This window comes from Penicillium cosmopolitanum (genome assembly GCF_028827165.1).
Source record: "Penicillium cosmopolitanum strain IBT 29677 chromosome Unknown utg000004l:1.0-4361866.0:1.0-4365735.0, whole genome shotgun sequence".
Taxonomy (NCBI): Eukaryota; Fungi; Ascomycota; class Eurotiomycetes; order Eurotiales; family Aspergillaceae; genus Penicillium; species Penicillium cosmopolitanum.
In genome coordinates, this window is record NW_026622674.1 from 1,193,763 (window position 1) to 1,214,551 (window position 20,789).

The 20,789-nt window shown below is 49.8% G+C and overlaps 6 protein-coding genes across 6 annotated transcripts; 3 read left to right on the top strand and 3 right to left on the bottom strand.

Annotated features, from left to right (window-relative positions):
- Positions 1–17: 17 nt before the first annotated feature.
- On the top strand, positions 18–1,091 carry tif35 (translation initiation factor eIF3 core subunit g; the record flags this gene model as incomplete). Its single annotated transcript, XM_056626517.1, has 4 exons — positions 18–34; positions 100–721; positions 802–973; positions 1,039–1,091. The coding sequence occupies 4 exons, from the start codon at positions 18–20 to the stop codon at positions 1,089–1,091; spliced, it is 864 nt and encodes a 287-aa protein (XP_056492312.1).
- A 7,034-nt stretch (positions 1,092–8,125) lies between these two features.
- N7509_001881 (uncharacterized protein) lies at positions 8,126–10,513 on the top strand (the record flags this gene model as incomplete). The annotated part of the gene is made up of 5 exons (XM_056626518.1): positions 8,126–8,135; positions 8,276–8,462; positions 8,841–8,890; positions 8,950–9,046; positions 9,112–10,513. 5 exons carry the CDS (start codon positions 8,126–8,128, stop codon positions 10,511–10,513), a joined length of 1,746 nt encoding a protein of 581 aa, XP_056492313.1.
- Positions 10,514–14,611: 4,098 nt separating this feature from the next.
- N7509_001882 (uncharacterized protein) lies at positions 14,612–14,924 on the bottom strand (the record flags this gene model as incomplete). Its single annotated transcript, XM_056626519.1, has 2 exons — positions 14,612–14,822; positions 14,911–14,924. 2 exons carry the CDS (start codon positions 14,922–14,924, stop codon positions 14,612–14,614), a joined length of 225 nt encoding a protein of 74 aa, XP_056492314.1.
- Positions 14,925–15,561: 637 nt separating this feature from the next.
- On the bottom strand, positions 15,562–17,793 carry faa4 (long-chain fatty acid-CoA ligase FAA1; the record flags this gene model as incomplete). The annotated part of the gene is made up of 3 exons (XM_056626520.1): positions 15,562–16,796; positions 16,868–17,289; positions 17,354–17,793. The coding sequence occupies 3 exons, from the start codon at positions 17,791–17,793 to the stop codon at positions 15,562–15,564; spliced, it is 2,097 nt and encodes a 698-aa protein (XP_056492315.1).
- Positions 17,794–17,878: 85 nt separating this feature from the next.
- On the bottom strand, positions 17,879–18,454 carry N7509_001884 (uncharacterized protein; the record flags this gene model as incomplete). Its single annotated transcript, XM_056626521.1, has 3 exons — positions 17,879–17,956; positions 18,098–18,218; positions 18,342–18,454. 3 exons carry the CDS (start codon positions 18,452–18,454, stop codon positions 17,879–17,881), a joined length of 312 nt encoding a protein of 103 aa, XP_056492316.1.
- A 256-nt stretch (positions 18,455–18,710) lies between these two features.
- On the top strand, positions 18,711–20,078 carry N7509_001885 (S-adenosylmethionine-dependent methyltransferase; the record flags this gene model as incomplete). The annotated part of the gene is made up of 3 exons (XM_056626522.1): positions 18,711–18,771; positions 18,837–18,998; positions 19,318–20,078. The coding sequence occupies 3 exons, from the start codon at positions 18,711–18,713 to the stop codon at positions 20,076–20,078; spliced, it is 984 nt and encodes a 327-aa protein (XP_056492317.1).
- Positions 20,079–20,789: the final 711 nt, after the last annotated feature.

Genomic DNA, 20,789 nt, shown 5'->3' on the forward strand with positions numbered 1-20,789 from the left:
ATATCACAACACACATCATGTCTCGATCTGGGAAGTGAGTGCACATTTTCCGCCCAAAATTCAAATCTCGACTAACCAGATCTTTTCATTTTTTAACAGCCGCGCCGACTGGGCGGACGACGAAGAATTTGACGACCCCTCCGCTCTCCCCGCGCAACAAGTTATTAGCAACAAAGATGGCACCAAGACCGTGATCTCATACCGCTTCAATGACGATAACAAGAAGGTGAAGGTCACCCGCCGCATCAAGACCACTGTCGTTCGTGAGAATGTCAATCCCCAGGTTGCTGAGCGCCGCCAGTGGCCTAAGTTCGGCAACGAGAAGGGCCACCCCGTCGGTCCCTCTTTCGATACCACCTCCGTCGGCGAGAACATCGTTTTCCGTCCCAGCACCAACTGGAAGGCACAGGCCAAGGAGGCCGAGAAGGAGGGTGGCGAGAAGGGCAGCATTCAGGATCAACTCAAGGACAAGAAGGTCAAGTGCCGTATCTGTTCCGGAGAGCATTTCACCGCGCGCTGTCCCTTCAAGGACACCATGGCTCCCGTGGAGGAGTCCACTGCTGGTGGTGCGGGAGATACAGGCGAGGCCGAGGCCGGTGGACTGGGTGCTGGCAAGTCCAGCTATGTTCCCCCTCACATGCGCAATGGTGGTTCTGGTGGCGGCGACAAGATGGGTGGCCGCTTCGAGAAGGACGATCTGGCCACTCTCAGAGTTACAAACGTATGTGTTTTCATCCCACGTCTAGTTATCTCTTTATTTCGGAGACTCCTACTGACACCTATTTCTTTGTTCGCCTACAGGTCAGCGAGTTGGCAGAGGAACAAGAGTTGCGGGATCTTTTCGAGCGGTTCGGACGTGTCACCAGAGTTTTCCTTGCCCGGGACCGCGAGACACAGCGGGCCAAGGGCTTTGCTTTCATCAGCTATGCGGATCGCTCCGATGCGGAGAGCGCCTGCGCGAAACTGGACGGCTGTACGTGCAAATACCCCCCTGGCAACCATATGGAACAACATCAACTAACCCCCTTCCTCCTACAGTCGGTTACCGCCATCTCATTCTTCGCGTCGAGTTCGCCAAGCGAGCTACTTAGATTCGTTTCTCACTTTTCTTTCACGACATATCTGGTTGGATTCTCCTTTTTATTTTTACAGGCGGGCCTAGCTTTGGCTAAGGCTCCTCTGCAATCCTTTTCTACTGTATGATTGATTGATAATGATGATTCCTCAAAAGACACCCACTATGTCATTTACTTGCATTCGTCAATCGATACAAAAGCAATGGTTCAGAGATTCATATATCCCCTTCTGGCGATTTAGACTTGGTAATAGTAGATGTGTCACATCTTTATACTATCTTTCTCGGTCAAACTCCCAGCTTCCCACTTCAACTTGAGGTTCTTTTGTAGTTTGCTAGTACCTGCTAGGTAATATCGGCGCGTTCCAATGTTGTCGTTGTTACTTAATAGTACGACTTGACTACTAACGAATGCTACTAGTAGTACTAGTAGGCATTCTCTCAGTGCTCGTTCCAAGGTTTGGTTTCGCTAGAGCTTGAAAGCTTCCAAGGTTGGAAGGAAATAATTGGATGTTTCAGGTACCATTTCCAACTTTTTAAAGGTTCTCAATGGACCCGCCGCCACAGAGATTCAAGTACTTTTGATAATTCTTGCTCGAGGTAACTGATAACTACAAGTATACCACTTTGATTTGTCATATCCTTCTCACGCTCATCCTTCGGCTACGATGAATATCAAGATCATGTCACTACTAGTATCCCAGGCGCTTGTCCCGGGCCGAGACAAGAACTGAGCAAAGCGCGACATTGCATGGTCTCGGCGTGTCCGAAGTTTTTTTTTTCAGTAGCCCCGGACAGGATGCGCAAGACCACCTGGATTAACTTTCCCCTCCTCTCCCAGCGGTGAAGAGTGATAATGAAACCAAAGGAATGAGAAAGTTACGCCCCCAAATGTATGCCCGACATTAATTTGCGTGCGGATCATAGATCCTGCACTCAATTGTAACAGTACAGATCTACCAAGATCTCCCGGAGCGCGTCTAGCCCTGGCCAAAAGTACTCGCTTCTTAATTTCCCGATCTGAAATTGGGTTGCATCACGTAGCATCGACGATCCCTTTAGGAAAGTGACTTCGAGTGGAAGAAAGCTTACCTGGGATGATTCATCAACACCTTGCCACACATTTTACGAATTATCCGGGGGCGCGGAGATACTTTCTTTCCTTTTCACAGACTTCTGAGCATCACCAGAGCGCCAGGGTTTAGGCTCGGCCCCGCCACTACGACATTCGATATGACAGGTATGCACATGTGAAAGGAGTTCGTGATGTTTCGAAGTCTCAGTGACAAGAATGATAGTGAGGAAGTTTCCGGAAGGTGTCTGGGTCAATCTGCCGTGATACGATGTCAAAACAATCGACAAGAAGGGTAAGCCTTGGGGGCCACCCTGTCGGCTTCGTGCCGTTGAGCAAGTTTTGCCTGAGATTTTTTGCCTTCCGTGTTACTCGGACATGAGTTCGGGTTGGCTAGACACACACCAGGGGCATGGCGTAGTAAGAGAAATGAGACGGGTTGTCACGGCATCAGGCAAGGAAGTCATTTTCTTTTGCCTCTATTTCCAGTTGAGGGTGCGTCTTTGACTGGTCTGAAGCCCAACGCCATCCAAAATTCTGCTGGCCTCCTGACAGGTTTCCTATCAAGACTCATTCAGAAATGACCCAATCGTAATAGATACTGTTGCCGCCATGCTTGCCGAGTTGATGCCTTTTCGCATTCCGCTTCTTTTTATCGCCCTCGCCCCATCATCCATGTCGTGGGGCGTTTTCTTGGGTCTCGTTTGGCCCCTATCCGGAGCCCGTTACAGGGATAGCTTCAACCATGATACAATTGGCACTTCTGAATTGAGATTCAGGTCGATCAAAGTTTGGGATGACAGCGCGAAAGAACCTACCAATGGGTGGCCATCCTTCATTCTCTATAGCCTGCCTAGTCGTGGGGTCGAAAGCAGTGAGAGGATTTAGCGACCCACAAGGCAGCCGAATCTTCGGTGAGCTACCGGAAGCCAGGTCGAGAGTCGCCCCATGTAACCTTCGAATCTTTGCGAGACGTGATACACAATCAAAAAATCATAGAACCTTGTGGCCACGGAGAGGGAAAGAGATGTCTCCCGGTATGGGGCCACCCGAATTGAGTTTCATCGCATCGACATAATCGAAATAGGCATTTCCAAAAAAAAGAGAGTTTATGTGCCCGGAGTCGACCCAGTGTTATTCAAATAGAGTAGTACTTTGGGAGTGTACGTTGCCGGTACCTCTCACGTGGTCTGGTCCAACCCTTGTTCAGTGCGGCTGTGGGGAATTGACGTGGTAGATGATTGATGAGCAGGAATTGGTGAGGATCTCCCTCTTTTCTTTGTCTCAAACTTTAATGTAAGGTGAGAGCATCTGGGCACCATGGATCACGCACGGTGGATGTCTTGAAAGTCAACCATTTAGCCTCGCCGAGACTTTCGGCGTGTGGGCGGCCCCAACGGCTGCCCATCCCGGGTCGCAACGAGTGGAGAATCCGGAAGTATCAAGTGCTGACACGGCAAACCTGGACCAGGACGCCTGTCGTCGGCGATAATTTGAGGGCAGCGGCGTCCGGGATGCGCGGGTTCCACTAGAGGTGTAAAGATCCTAGAACAACGGGCATGATGAGCTAGGGTCGCGGAACAAGTGGGAAAGGTAGCCTAGAAGATGACCCCTGGTGCTGCGACTTCTCGGGACTCCATCTCTGAAAGCTACTGCACTGGCCAATGGTCCCAATGGTCCCAGCTTGTATGCGCCCAGGCAATAATGGCAGATCAGCCCCGATCATCCCAATGACAAGCATGCTCCGATTTTTTAGTTTTTTGATTTAATAATTCCTTCTTTGGGAATTTTCATTTCTGTTGCTGAAAACAGTTGCAAGTAGATAATGCCGAATCTTTGTTCTCGACTCCCACTCTTGCCAGTCTTTCTCTTCCTTGTCAGGATTCGGCCGGGTGCAGCCTGACATGGACGCTGCGGAATTGACCACCGTGAAAGAACTGCGTCGTACAAAAGGAGCTTTTCATGCTCAAGGCATCATGATCCGGCTTCGCAAAATGCCCACGGTCCCCTTGGTCTACTAGCAGTAATCTCTTAGGTTAATTCTTCCTCCAGCACGTGCCCACATCAGCCCTGACTAGCACAGGAACTTAGGGAAACGACGTGGAGAAGTCTTAGGAGACTATGCAAACTCCAAGCTCTGGACCGGATGATTGCCTAGGTCGGAACTTGAACCTTGGTTGGATTGATGAGTTCATGCAAACGCCGCTACTAGTTCCGCGTAACAAACTCAAATCAAGGTATAAAATTAGCACCAATTAGCGTATGGCAAAATTACACTTTGGGGGGGGGATGAGGAGGAAACTTGAACTTGAAGGTGAGCTCCGGAGTACCTGCAGAAATCGAGGCTTCGTAAAGCTAGACTCCACTAGACGGTCGGACAATTTTTCCCAGGACCTCGTTCTCTTTTATGTATCTCACGGGCAATAATCAATAGTACGTTAGTCAATTGTGATAAATCGGAAAAGGTGGGGACAAGTGGAGATGCGGCACGGGTGCGGGAGGATCGATCTCGTCGACGGCCACTACTGCGCTATCGCACCTAGTTCCTATGTTCTCTTTTAACTAGTTCAAAGGATCAGGCTGACAGTTGAACAACTCTCCGTGCAGAGAAATCAGGATCTCCAGAAAAGCACGGAGCACCACATTAAATGTCTAAAGCTGTATTTTGCACGCCCAGAAACTAGGGACGGCCTCACTGATACGCAAGCCACTAAGACTAAGACTACCGAAGAACTCCGTACATACAGGACTAAGAGCTGCAGTACGTCGACATCAGCTACACTTTTCTCATCGCTAGACTACTTATGGACATGTTATGTGTATTTACCGTACAGTCCTCCTCACCGCCCCATACGGAAACGCAATTCATCCCTCCGAGAGTCGAATCAGCTTCCACCATTCGCATTGCTTTCATCATACATCCTCAAATGTACCTTCATCCATGTGAATAGCGCCCGGCCACTATCCTCGAAATTGTTTTCCTTTCACCCCTGTAAGAACGCCCCCATTCGGTACCGTCCGTGTATTGTCTTGTCTCGGAGGGCCAAATGAATGGACCGTGGAGCCGCTGCACAACATACCCTCCTTCAATGCCTCCCCAAGTCAGTGGTTCCAAAGGAAATTGCTATCGATCAAAGGCTCGATCCGCCAATCATTCAAACGCGGGCGCTTTCCCAGCGTGCTCTGTTTTACCATCACGACCAACTAGTCTCCTGCGGGTTGGCCGATCTTCGAGCCACTAATGCACTTTTCGACTCGATCAGGGCTGGGGTTCCACTCATGGAGACTGGAGTCTCAGAATCTATGATGCAAAAAATTTATCCCCAGCATGGCCATGCCTCCTTCTTAAACCAGAGGGGCGTTTTAGACGTGCCCGTGGACCTCAGAGTTCTAGTCTGTCAGATACTGCCGGGTACGGACCGCAGCATGATTCGGCTTTTCCCGTCCTGCTTGAGCCATTCTCTAGTGGGGACGCTGTTCCTAGTTTGGGTACGAGTCCATCAGTCACAACCAGCGAGCGGAGTATCCCAAGCCCCCCCTCCCCCTTCCCTCCGGTAGTGGAGCGAAATTGGGCCTCTCCTGAGGCTTCCCTCCATGGCTTCTTTCCACAGACCTTTCCTCAAGTTTGTCGGTGAAGACATGGCTAATATGCGCGATGCAGCTGGCTAAGTGCAAAAATTGCCGATCGTCTGATCTTTGCTTTTCGTCATGCAAATACCACTGCTCGCGCCTCAACCCTCAAAAAGAGCGGCAAGAAAGAAAAAAATTGTAGATGGGACGACTCCAACAGGTGTACCTCAGCAGCATGGACCATTTCTCATGAGCTTCTTCTTCCCACCATCTGTTAATTTGTTTTATTTTCTCTTTTTCTTTTTTTTTGGGAGTTTTCGTTATTTTCCATGGGGTGGGGTGTAATCGCCATGAAATAATATTGCCATCAATACTATTTGTTGGTTGGTCGCCACATACATTGGCCTGCAGATCCCCAAAGTCTGATACATCAACCACCGTCATGCGACTGGGGAGGAAGGGGAAGGGCAGACGAAAAAGGCGAACTCTGTACGGGTATCCTGGGGGCTGATCATCCTTTCTTCCCTCCTTCTTGACTAGTTTCATCTTATTTGATTTTTCTGCAGCATCCCGCCCATCGGGTGTTCGCACTAGGACATCTGACTTGATCGGGACTTGTAATGGAAAATACATCCTACATTTCTGCATCGCTGTCATTGCCTGTCCGTACCGGGCCCTTGCCCACCTTGGATCGGCCAGTGTCCGTGCATGGGCTTCGGGTCCTCCCAGGGCACGTAACATGGAGATTCCGGCCAATGCCATGCTCCTTGAACAATCAAACTGTCAAGAGCTCGGGCCAATGATTCGATGCTACAGTTCCTCCCAATGGGCCACCCTATTTGCGCGCTCCATCTGCCAGGACCGGGGTCACGAAAAAGAAAAATTGGGGACAAAATCGAAAATCCTATTTCGATTTTTCGAATTTTGAAAAGGGAAAAAAAGGAATCCTAATTTAGAAGATCATCAGAACAAGATACGCCAGTCCTTGGCCCATTATGGTTGGACCCCTATGCAAACTGGCTGCTGCCACCCACTGTAGCCTTGCCGAATACAACGTATTTCACTGTCCCTGGCAGGCCCAGGTTCTCACAGGAACTCGTGGCGACTTGGGCTGTGATGGCTTGAGGCTATTTTCTCTCTGCCAGATTGACCAGGATATGAACTCTGACGAGACGCGTCCCGGACTCTTCCAACGACCAGGAAACAATTAATACTAATTGCGCCCTTCATGAGAGACTGCAGACCATTCTTTCTCCATTTTCCATTTCCCTCCAGCCCAGCCACAACAACCCACCCAAAAGAAATTAATCTGATCGCTCAAACCCACAGCAGAGGCTCCTGCTCTTGCATAGGTGTCGGTACTGCTCGTCTGGGGGACTCGCAAAAAAGGAATATTACAACTATAACCCCCAACTTAGGGTTGCGAAGTAGGTGGAATTATCTTCCACCGTGCACACAACCACTGTACAGGATACTTTCCTACCACTCAAGGCCCGCCGTGCTTGGGATTCATTTGTGGACACAGTCACACCGGATTACATCAGTAAGTTTCTCGTTCCCATTCCTTCATTTTCCTTTGTCAATTCTTATTATTTGTTTTATTACATTTCTATCTCATACCTCCCTCATTTCTTTTTCCCTTCTCCTGTGCCGCAGGGCAACAATTCCTCAGTCAGGCAGGATCTTCACGATCTATTGCCCGGGGCAAAAGATACAGATCGTGGGTTGTGACATTCCACTCCGAATTCAAGTCTATGACCTGCCTGTGAAAGAGTCCCGATGAGGAAAGGCATGCTCATCAGCCGGTGACGCATCCGTTTCGTCCACACGAGCGAATCCCGCCAGCTACTCGTGCGCGCGGGCCAATACCGGGAACAATAGGCCTCTTCACACGCTTTTTGAGACACGTTCTTATTCTGGTCCATGCCCTCCTCTATCATTTCATCTTTCTTCACTTCGAACTACCCGCTTTTGACCTCTTGTTTGCCATTTCATTTCATGACACCCCACTGGCCCATCACAAATACACATACGTTGCCCCCTTCTTACTTACTTGCAGAACCCCTCCCCACGGGACCATTATCTGAGATATTTGGGGCGTATATTATATCTGGCTTCTGGTACGTGACATATTCAGCAAATCTGAAACTTTTCGTATTCGTTTTTCTGTCTACAAACCCTCTCTCATGCAACCTTTGATGCGCATGCTGGTCCCGCGGTGGTGGGCAACGGCCCATACGCACCAGACATTTGCCCAGTAGCTAACGTGGAGAATCATGTTTTCGACAGTTTTTTCCCTGTCATCCTCAGGCGTCAAGGGCCAAGTGAGGGCTTAGGCGTCTCGCCGGTGTTACCACGGTTATCTATTCTTCGAGGTCTTTCGGGCACCTAGCATCAGCACGATCACGATGAATCCCTGTAGGTTTCTTCTCGTTTTTCTAATCTGCCTTTTTCGTCTTTTCCGCGATAGGCGTCTTAGTTTCGCTCGCCATCCGAGGGGCTTTTGTTGCCTCGCAATCTACTGTTTATTTCGCTTTCGGCTAACTTATACTCCTCAGCTACGCTTCTACCAGACGCCTTCAGTATGGAGTGTCCTGTTACCACAGATGGAGACTATATAAACTCCCATGTGACCGGTTTTCCAACCGACGATGACGATAGCCAACGAGTCGGAGGTCTCGCCTCCATGCCGGTCACCAACGGTGTGCGGTACCACGCACAGCAGCCTGCGATGCAGGACTTACAGTAAGTTATTCTGCCCTTTCAATTTGGACTGCCCTTGCGCGCCACTCGGCCGGTTCTCTCTCTTCTTCCCCCTTGTTGTTGCGCTTCCTCCTGGTCCGGGCAACTTTGCACTTTAAGCCAGGCTGTTTCGGTACCTTCCAAGGTTCCATACCGATCCGCTGCGTGCATGCGTTTCTTCCGATGTTTTATCCTTTTTATCTTAACCTGTGTCTGTGTTTTCTCTACCATTTCGCTCTTGTTCGGGTGGTTTTTAGCCTTTTTTATCTCTCTCTTGTCCATCATGAGACTCCCCCCAGCATTGCTTTGATCCCTTCTGAATCGGTCGCTCGGGGCCAGTCCGTGGTGATGTGACTTACTAAACAGCTTCGTTTCTTATAGCTACCCCGGATCATCTGCACTTGCTATGACCCCTCCAGATTCTTGCTCTGGTGAGTTCCCTCGTGTATTACTGCGAGGCTGTTCTGAGCTGATTAATTCTTCTCATCAGATTCTTTCTCCCCCACTTCCGGTCCTCTTTTCCCTCATTTGTCCCAACATCAACATCAATTTGACAGGATGACAGACTTTCGGCGGGTACCAGCTCTGTAAGATTGACAGAATCGTCTATACCCTCTATTATGCGACACTAATTAATCCTTCATTTGGTCAGACAACCGCCTGCAGGCATGTCTATCAACATGCAGTCACCAAACCATACCGTAAACTCGATTCCAGCCCTGATGGGAAGAGCAAATGCATATTCGTCCTCATATGCTCTCCATCGAGGTATTGGCTTACCTTTGTCTGGGGTAAATGATGTCTCTCGTTCTCATCAATATCCGAGCACTCCTCGGGCCTTGGATGGTTTGCTGGATCGGAACCAGGCCACTGTCTTCCAGCAGCCGATGGTAGAGTCCACGCAGCGATCTTCAACCCAGGTAGAGGCACCTCCATTCGAAGATACAACTATCCTTGAGTCAATCGTTGCGGAGTTTGGAGGCACTCAACAGACTTTAAAGCCCGAAGTTCAGGCTAAGATTGGGCGAGGCTTCTTTGCATCCGATGGGAAGTGGACCTGCTACCGGCGGAATTACTTCGCAGTTAATTGCAGTTTCAGTCTTCATCCTTGGCCGTCGACAGTACCTCTGTTTATTCGTCATTCCGATCAGACGTTAGAGCCAATCCGGGGATTTAGGATGTGCATCTCTGCCATTGTGAACGGATCCTACAATGAGACGCGACCTTTGGTGCAGCACACACCCAAGCGAGACAAGCAATCCGAACGTACGCCCAGTCCAGTTATGTTGCAACCAACGCCGCCACCGTCACTCACTGCGGGCTCAACCGGGGCTGGTGGCCATGCCGCTTTTCCTCTTAGTTCGCAGTCTCTAGACTACAACTCTACTTTCGCAGGGGCGCCTCAGCCCTGTCAGCCTCCTACTTCGCACCTTTTCGAACGGATTCAATTTCAAAAGGCAACAGCCAACAATGGTAAACGCCGTGCTCAACAACAATACTATAATCTCGTGGTGGAGCTTTACGCTGAGGTACCTCGAGGTGACATATCAGACTGGGTACAAGTTGCCCGTCGACATTCTCACCCTATGGTAGTCCGAGGCCGTTCTCCCGGTCATTACAAAGACGGACGTCGCGACAGTACAGCAAGCATGGGTCCTGATGGTGGAAGTGGAGAAGGCCCTGGAAGCGGCCTTCCCCACGGAATGGGCCCAACATCGCGTTCACACATGCTCATGCATGACAATAGTTATCGGAGCAGCCTACCTTATGGAAGAACAGACTACCGCCAGATTACCAAGCCCGAGCATTCACCTCTGCTCGATAGTCCTCTGGTCTCGTCCTCTTCTTCCTCCGGCTTCGATTATTCCATGATGAATGATACCATGGATCCGATGGATACTCTCAAGACAGACTCAGCTCTGGACCCCTACCAGGACCCCGTGTTCCCCGATCTTTCACACCACCATCGCCCTGGTACAGGCGGCTATGATCCTGTATACTCGAGCTACGGCCGCTATGACCCCATTCAGAATCCGCATAGTCTGTGCACCTAGATGAGATGCCACTTTTTATTATTTCATACTTTACTGTGCCTTCCTTCCCTTCTTGTTCTTGTTTCATTTTCTTATTCTTTCTCTTTCTTCTATTGGATATCACTCATGGTTTACTTTGTCTAAGAAAGCCTCTGCAGAATTGGGAAATGGGTTTAACGGATACGGACATCGGTGCAAGGAAAGGCGCGGCTGACGATTTCACGGCCAATTCTTTTGACTTCTTTTCTTATTGTGACTATTTTTATCTTGAGACCTTCGGATTCTTCTTCGTGTGCTTTCTTTTTGTTTCCCATTGCAAGTTTTCTTTTGGATATTACTTTCACCCAAGTCCTCCGGAAGGACCCGGGGTGTGCATTTGCCGGTTGACATGAGCTGCAGCGTTCTGATCTAGGGACGCTGATACGAGTGTTGGCAAATTATCTTTACACCCTTTGATATTACCTACCATCCTATTTCTCTCTATTTTTATATCACTCTATCCAGGAAAAAGGGAGAAGCATACAGAATGCCATCCAAGAATGACATTATAACAATTGTCTTCTACATCTGATCTCCGTTCACATATAATAACTAAATATTCTTTTTCAATGGCATCACGTTTGCGAATAGCGCGATCTCATGTACCTTGTTCCAATGTGCAATTCCCCGACTCGTCTTGACCCTGGCCGCCAGGAACCGTTATTTGCTGCGGTCCTAGTCCAGCTCTCTATGTTGACCAGGATGTTACGGGGATCTACCGGTCTCAGTTCAACTGAAACGGGGCACTGACCATTACCCCGTGCTATTTTTCGATTGGAGTATTACCGGCCCCCAGCCCCTTCTAATCACCCAGGCGTCAACAAGGCGCGCCCGGGTGCAGTGACTCTTTCCAGTGTTCTCCACAGCCCATGACCATCTACATATGGATGAAGAGACAGGGTTGTAACGAAGGCGGGGTCGAATAGAGTGGGGAAGGGGGGTATTAAGGCAAGCCAAGTGGAGCATTTGTGAAGCATATTACTTTTTCGTTTCCCTTGCTCTGGGTTTGCCGGCTTCGCGAGTCTCGCGTCAAACGAAATGTGGGAAGATGCAGCGGCGGGAACAACCAATCAAGATGACCAGCCTCACATGTTGAGCGGCATCCTTGTTTACAGTACGATGTATAAGGATGTATGGAGTAGACTACAGACAGACAGAACCTGTGCATGGTCGTCAAATGTGAAGAAACTAACTGTCGGGCCTGATTAATTCCTAGGCAGCAAGCAAGGGTCATCGGCAGGCGATGACCCGCATAGCCGTACATACACTTACACTGGATTAGGATTTTATGGAATGTGCAGATCAGTCCATCGATTGCTCATCGGATCGACGGTGCGTGTGCAGGTGATTTATTGCGTTTCAGCTCAGCCTGGTTTCTGCGGCTATTACAGCACATGCAGGGTACCTTAGACTCATTACCCAGCCGGGGGGTCGCAGTGGCCAAAATTCCAAAGGTAAAATACCAAAATTAGTCGAGATTACTTATTTGGGATCTTGAATTCATGTACATTCCTAATACAGTGGACCAGAACCTTGGAAATGGTGACAATAATGGTGGTGGTGGTGGTGGTGGTGGGGTGAGAGATGTGATGGTGGTGACTTAAAGTGTTGTATCACACATCTTTCACCCAACCTGGTCTTAGCATGGACCCCTCTACCGTCAAATTTGTCACTTGGCTTGGAGGGGGGAGGGCGAGGGCTTAGAGATGACTTTACTTTTTCGGCGGGCCTCGGTGCTCTCACACCACCTATCTCTTATGCGGGTGCCCCGTTCTAGGGCCGGCATCCTGGTCCTGCACTGTGAGCTAATGAGTTAGTGGGAACGTCCCCCATGTAGGTCTAGAAATTTAATCAAGTATTGGCCACGGGACCTCGTGCTGGGGGTAGTTGAAAGGCGCGGTTCATGAAGATAAGGTTCCTCATTGTGCTCCATCTGGTAGCGATGTGGCCACCACCAAAGCATGGGTTAAAAGTACTGTGTACTGTTATCATAGTATACTAGTATACATACATAGTTACAAATCTCAAATATAGAAAACTGTATCAAAGTGGCAATACAGAATCCAATACAGGCACCCGATATCTCGCGGTCGTCGGGAAACACCATTGCCGATGTCCTAGCCACCAAGCCACCTACACGTCACACAAGGGCCATCGGGCGAAAGGCGAATTCAAATCCAGCTTGAACATCGTCATGCACATGTCGAGAATGAACATGTCCACTGGAGCCTTTGTTTCTCTTTCTCCCAAAACGTATGTCCGTCTATCCCAAAGAGTCTTGATATATTTCATTATCAAGATCCTACCTAGAAGTACTATTTTTGCCATTACTAGCAGCGGCTCTCACTCGCGAGGCCGTTGCGGAGGATTTCTGAATCTTTCCGTCGCACGGCAGATGGACTGCATACAATGATTCCGATATGTAGATAGACAGGGCATCTGAAGGGCCAAAATCAGTGTTTATTCCAGTTAATCAGTACACCTTGCTCCTGGTCATATCTGAGATCAACACATCAGCCGATTGAAGTTGTAAAAATTCGAGATATTTGTGAATTGAAAGTATCTTGAACTCGGTACTTCCGGTGCAACAAGGTCTATCCAGCTGGTCATCTCGGGATAGTGCCCAGCAGCTCATGCCAGACCGGGATTTTTTCCTGTACATGTGCTTTCCCTGTCTTCGCTGCTCCAAACATAGCTTTCAAGCAAACGAGATCCCGGTCTGGCTTATGCTTCGCTATGTGAGGCAGATTCTTCAAGTTCTCCTTCCCTCCCAACTTCAGCTTCCCGACCCAGTTGGCGATGTTTGACAGAGACCGGGCTCGGCCGATGCAGATCGAGATACGAATCTGTCCGAAGCCCCGGTCTGTTCTCTCTTGCGAGGCCGATGGCTGCTAACTAGACGGTAATAATGGGCAAGGTTGGGCTCTCATCGGTTTCACGTCAACGGCTTTTGGGCTTGAATTGTCTCCCCACAGATAAAGATTCCTGTTTGTCCACGTGAGGGTATTGAATGTTGGGATGATGCCGCGCAGAAGCATTGGCTTCCTTGTGCTTCAATGATTCCTTTACAGGCTACTGCCTCTTACCTAGGTAGTCTGGTGGCATTGGCTTATAGAATTACCTTTATGTACCTTTTGAGCACTGGGGCCAGCATCTATAATCTACAATATAGAGAGAAATCAGTTCAATGAAATGATAATAAGAGTTGAAACTTCAAGTTGAACATCTTCCCTAATACGCGAGTACTGCTTATTACCTAAGGTTGAATTAAGCTTGATGTATATTGTCGATCATATGATATGGCCATTATCGGCGACAACATTGCCCAACCCTACCCAACAACCCCATAAGCAGGGAGAGCGCAAGACACAAAGCCCAAATACGACTAAGACATCCTCCGAGGCGCAGCATCATTTCAGCCCATCCCGCAAGCAAAGAAGAAAAAGAAAATCCCCCAAGGTGAACGTGACCATCATCTCAAGCGCACATGTCGCCCGCAACAGCATTGCCATTTCAACTCCATCAAGTCCGAGAGATAAATTAGTTCCTGATTGGTCTTCCTCTTCCGGTGTCCAGCAACAACTCTCGATCTGGCCTGGGCCACCATCTGTTCTCACGGACACCAGGGTTGTTCCGACGCGCAGGACGCAAGTGCACGTTCAACGCGAGAAGTATTCTCCTTCTCTCGCAATTCCCGATGGAGATATACGCAAGTTGTGAAGCAGGGGTGTCTTTCAGGCAATGGCACGGACAAGCGGTTTCTTCTCTTCTCTTCCGTTTCTTCTTCTCTTCCTTTCCAACATGGTCCGAGCATGCTTGGCGGAATAATCTTTTTGCCTGGTTGAATCAGCCCAGAGAAGAATATGAAAAGCCAGGCAACAAAACAAAAGGGTCCGATGATGCTCAGACCCCTTCCAAAAAGCGAGGCGAGGCGGGCCCTTGACCACCGAGCTGCAAAGCGTCCCCTTCTGAATCCCGAGGGCCAAACCGAGAAGAAAACCGCCTTGTATGCACCCTCATCCTCACAGGGTGAAGCTTGTCCTCGCGCCGACTGGGAACCGAGAGCCCGAATTATATAATTCAACGAGACTGGCTGCCCTTATGATCGTCCCCTTCAGCCCGAGAGATTCGCACGGCCATCTGTCGATCCAACGCCTCCTGCTCCTCTTTCGTAGCCTGCATGCCCAGTGCGCTTTCGACCTGCGGGGACGTCCATAATCCGATGGCAGCCCAAGCCATGACGCCGACGCCGAACAAGGCCCGGGTTTTGGGGGTGAGAGATCGGTAGGTACTAGATGAGTTGATGAGATTAGATTCGGTTCGATTTCGCGTATCGGTTTGCACATGCATATGCATATTTTATTTCTCATATGACTTACCTCCACAGAGACATTGGGTCTGATATTGTGTTCCTTTGCTGTATAGTATTCAGCGCGGAGGTTGGCAGCTTTCTAATCGCATCTCCATCGAGACGGGTCACGTGTATGGGGATGCGGGACTAACCGGTTCGGGAAGTTTTGTACCTTTTCGCTGCCTCAGGAACGGAGCTCAATTCTGCTAGGTTCCTGTCAGGTACATGTACCACGAGGACAGGTTGATCTGGTCATTTGCTTGGGCGGGTGTAACAGTGGCTGCGGTAGCGTGGTATAAATGGTACTTTTGTCGGTAGGGATATTTAGTAGTATAGATTCTATTATACTTAGTAGGAATTCTTACGACCAGAACTTGAATGGCTTCCGTGAAGGGTGAAAATTTAATGAGTAGGATTGTCATTCATGAATACCATAGATACCTATGTTGAGATAGCAAGCCCATCAAATGTAATGTCCGCATTCATCACTCATCTCGTCTACATCGTAGGCAAAGGATAACACAAGCCATCCACCAAAAAGCATATATCAACACAGCTCGATATCGCAGGGAAAACGCAAACGCGGAAGAGGGTAAGAGAGTAGGAAATTAAAAGAGACAAATAAATGAAAAGGTACGTGATTCAAAAACAGAGACTCAGCAACGCACCGGCCTCCTTTTTATTTCTTGCCGTAGGCCTTGTCAACCTGGGCCTGGTACTTCTGAACGATCTTCTTGCGCTGCAGCTTCTGGGCCGCAGTCATGAAGCCGTTCTGAGGGGTCCATTCCTCGTCGGACAACACAACACCACCGATGATCTCGATGCCCCGCAGGCCACCGGCACGGCCGGAGCTCTGCAGCTGTTGCAGGACAAGGCGTTGCAACTTCTCGTTGTGCACGAGGTCCTCAAGGTTGTCTCCAGCGATACCGTTTTCACTGGCAATCTTCTTAAGGGAAGCCTCTAGAGGCACGATAATGGCGACAGGCTTGTCCTGATCCTCAGCGGCGTAGACACAGATATTTTGAACAACGGGGCATGAGCGGTAGACCGACTCGAGCTTCTCAAGAGCAATGTACTCGCCGTTCAGGGTCTTGACCAGGTTCTTCTTGCGGTCAATGATGTTCAGGTGGCCGTTGGAGTCGAACTCTCCAATGTCACCAGTCATGAACCAACCGTCCTCGGTCAGAGCAGCCTTGGTCTCCTCGTCGTTGTCAAAGTAGCCAGAAGTCACACTGCCACCGCGAATGAAGATTTCACCTTGAGCAGGGGTGTTCTTTGTGTAGTATCCGGCATCGGGGAAGTCCACCAACTTAACCTCAATGGAAGCAGGGATGTCTCCAAGAGCGTTGGGGTTCCAAGCCAAGGGGTCATTCAGAGCACCCATAGCAGAGGTCTCGGTGAGACCATAACCACTGATCATGGGAGCAATAGCCATGGACAAGAATCGTTGCGTGTCCTTGGAGATGGGACCACCACCGTTCATCACGATGCGAAGGTTACCACCAGTAGCCTCCTTCAGCTTCTTGAAGACAACTGCATCCAGAATCGAGCTACCGAAGGTGGCACCGGGAAAACCGTTGGTGAGAAGGAAGTTCTTGGCGGCCATGGCGCCCCAGAACATACCCTTGATGATGAAGCTGTTCTTGTTCAGGTTGTTCAGAACGCCCTTCTTCACGGTCTCCCACACAGCGGGAACACCGACCAGAATGGTGGGCTTGAATTCGCGGATGTCACCCTTGCAGTTCCGCATCGAGGTATCCGAGAGAGTTCGGGGGTTACCGTATCCCATGCATCCACCCCAGAACAAGCAGAGGTTCTCAAACATGAACTCGAGGATGTGAGCTTGCGGGAGGTATGTGAGGAGTGAGTCGTTGTGATTGATATAAGGACCGACAATCTCGTTGACACCGGCAGCTATGGAGATCAGATTGATTAGCATGCACTCCTATGACAGGGGATGTCTAGTCATTCCCACTTTGACTTACTCGCAGCAATTACGTTAGCCTGGGTCAAGGAAACACCCTTTGGCGGACCGGTCGAGCCGGAGGTGTACATGATACAGCACAGGTCCTCAGGCTTGGGAGGAACGGGGTCCACCAGGTTCTCTTCACCCTGCTTGCGCAGCTCCTCAATGCTCAGCACATTGATGTGGCTGAAGTCATTTTTCAGCTTGTCCAGGTCCTCCTGCTTGACGTCGTCGTCGGTGTTGTAGATAATGTGCTTGATGGAGGGGATATCCTTCAGGATGTTGGACAGAGGCTTGATCAAGCCCGGGTCGAGGAAGATGGCAGTGCTGGAGGTTTGGACCAGAGAGTGCTTCAGGCCCTCTTCGCCGAGGGTATCATAGGCAGTAACGATGGTGATGGATTGGGAAGCAGCGCCGTGTGACATGGCCAGCCAGTGTGCACTAATCACAAATCCCGGTCAGTTAATTGGGTCCTTTTATGCGTGGTCGGAACTTTGAAGCTTACCTCGTCGCGCCGTAGAGGTGAATTCGACCGTCCTTCTCCAGGCCCAGGGTGCGCAGACCGGCGCCGAGCTGGAGGCAGAGTTGCTCGTATTCGAGGAAGGACTTGTAAACGTAGCCACTCTTCTCAAAGTAGGACCAGTTCTTGTCAACCTCTTGCTCGACGCCATCGATCACCTTCTTGATCTTCTTGTTCTCAACGTGGACCTTGATCAGCTTGCGGGTAGCAACGGCCTTGTTGTTACCAAACAGACGGGCGGAGCGGCGGAAGTTGTCGTAGGTGGTCGCAACATCCTCAGAAGGGCGCAGGATGAGGCCATCCTTGGCCGCCGGGTGTCGGCGAGGAATGGTCTCTCCCTCGACAGGTTCATAACCGGGGGCTTCGACGGAGAAAGGGCCCTTCTTGACCATGCGCGGCTGAATGTGGAGGTCGCGCTTCGACATCTTGGCGGTTGAGCTCGCGGGGGGAAAGATGGGGATGAGAGTGGGAATCGACTGGTCGCGAGTTCAGAGACCAGAGAAAAATCCGCTAGGTCCAAGCAGTGACGTTAGCGGAGTCTGGGGCAACCGGGAAAACACCGGAAGCTGGGACAATGAGGGGACAGGTCTGTCATTTCGGGATGGAACATACGTTTTCACCAGATGAATTGCGCAAGATCAAATATTGACTGGAGGGTGGGAAAGAGAAGAAAAGAGGGAGAGCTATGGGAGGTTAAAGGTGAGAGGTGAGAGGGGGGATAACTCGTACAAGGAGAAGGGCCCAAAGTCCGTTCGCGATGTGGCTGGGCTCCCCGGCAGATGACGCACCTCGGATAGGATAGAACCCAAGAGTCCACTTCACGTTCTTTGGTCCTTGTTTTTTAATTAAACTTATTAAAAAAATTAAATGAATTATGAACAGTCTTTGTTAGCTGCATACACGGGTTCATGGGTCCAGGTCCAGGTCTCAGTTCCAACCTCGAGCTACCGTACACTTAGGTAGCTGCTCTTACTAGCCGAGCCAAAGCCTCCGAGTTAGCTTCGTCGTTAGTTTATCCGCGGGTAGATCAGTTTCCCTTTTGCTGTTCTGTTGGGGCTTCCCGCCCAACACATTGCGGGTAAGCATTCTAATTGTGGTTCTTAGAAGTACGGTACAGAATAGTACTGGCTATTTTATATAGAATAAGAATAGAATAGGAATATCCAAGGTAGAAGTCTGAGTGAATAGCTAGACTAATTAAACTAAATAAATTAGCTGCTTTCAAGTTAACCTAGGCTATTTTCCTAGATTGCTAGATTGCCACTCGTATATTGCCTTCAAGTCCCGTGATCCCGCAGCAACATCAGAAAGGTACCACTTGACTTCAGCGAACCCTTCCATCATGAATAGCCGCCTCAAGGAGCTGCTCGCCAATGGCGAGGAGGTTACTGACGCAGAGGAAGGTACGCAAGCTCTCAGTCTCAGTTCATCACACTGGTCAGCTTGTATCAACTGACTTGACGCCCAGAGGCCTTTCTCCTCTTCAGCCAAGATATCCCCCCTGGTAACCTGGGTTTCCTCGAGCCACGCGCACCCACCGTTGACGTGACAATCCGTGGCGCTGAATATACGGTTCATCAGTCGCCAACTCTGCTATCCTCCTCCCGCGCCGGAGGTACAACAGGAGCTGGTAGGTTCAGGATCTGCATTCCCCCAAACATCCCCCCCCCCCCGGTCTCATGCACGGACTTCCTTTGTCCAAATTGCACTCCACCCCGCAGTTCGTCTTATCTTCCGAAGGTGTCTAGGGCAACCTTGGGAACACGGTCTAGGTTGCACTCGTGAGCCTCGGCTTCGGTCTTTTCACGTTGGACCCTGCGCAGGCGGGTACGGGTGCCTGTGAATCTTAAACATTCTGCTGCATCTTGCATCCTACACTTGTCTCGCTAAACACCACCCCTATCCCGTTCGAGTAATAACTAACCCATCACCGTTTTTCCCCTAACCAGTCCTTTGGAAAATCACCCCTTTCTTCGCCGACTGGATCTCTTCCCCTTCCAACCCTCTTTGGACCCATTCCTTCCTCTCCTCGGACTCCGTCGTCGCAGAGCTCGGCTGCGGCATCTCGGCCCTCGTCGCCTTGGCCCTAGCTCCCTCCGTGGATCACTACCTAGCCACCGACCAAGAGTATGTCCGCCGGTTATTTCGTACCAATTTGGAAGAAAATGCCTCCGTGAATAGTAGTACCACCTTCTCTACCAAGCAAAAAGGCACCAAGTCACGCGGCGCTAAGCCCGCCAAGAAGCACTCTTCCTCTGCCAACAATGAACCCCGCAATGTGACCTTCACCACTCTGGACTGGGAGCTCGATCAACCCGAATTACTAAAGGGATGTATTGGCACCGAGTCCGGTGGTCAAGAAGCAGAAGACGGTACTGAAGAGGACAAGGGCTTCGACTTGATCCTGTCATGTGATTGTATCTATAACGACGCCCTCGTCACGCCGTTCGTGCGCACTTGTGCAGAGATCTGCCGGTTACGGCCTGTCTACGAGCCCTCTGACGAGAGCGAATCATCACCGCCCACCCGTCAGCCGACTATCTGTATTGTGGCACAGCAACAACGCGCACCGGACGTCTTTGAAGCATGGTTGCGGGAAACACTACGAGAGTTCCGGGTGTGGAGGCTGAGTGATGACGTTCTTGTCGGAGGTCTGAAAAATGGATCTGGGTATCTTGTGCATCTCTTATTGGCGCGAGAGAAGCATTAAAGGCGTAAATACGAACATAACTGTATATATGAGGTAAAAGTCATAAGGAAACTCTATACCTAAACGCGGCTCGGGGACTCCCTTCGTAGCTGCGGGATTGATAGCGAGTTTCCCATAATGTAGTAGCAGGTAGTAATGCCAGCTGCTCATTCCCTTAACGACCAAAGTACAAATTAGTACTCTTGTCATCTCTGAAGATATTCTGGTTGTCGGTCCTAACGATTCCTATACCTTCAGTGTTGCTCGCGCAGTGGCCATGTATTCATTCCAGTTAACTCGAGGCCCATGATAAGTTGTCACTTAACCAACGTAACATTTTATCTAATGATTCGTCCCATAAAATTCTACTTAGAATCACTCGAGCTCATGAACAGATTTTTCTAGAACTTGATGAAAGCCAGACATGCTTGCAGAAATTAAAATCATGCTACTAGTATGGCATGAATACTATCGGCTGTACTTGAATAGAATCAAGGTCTCCATTTCTCAGGCAATATGAACACATAATAACTTGAACTGTTGCGTATAAGCTCATCCATACCTAGGTATGGTACCCTAGTAAAGCAGAAGCTCTAGCCCACAAGGGCCGGAAATATCTCATCATGTGTGGATTAAATATTGCATCTCAGTAACCTTCGAGGTACTAACCAAATCATGTTGCAGACAGTTCCAAGTTTAGATATCTTGAGTGCCTCGGCACCAACATGCTCC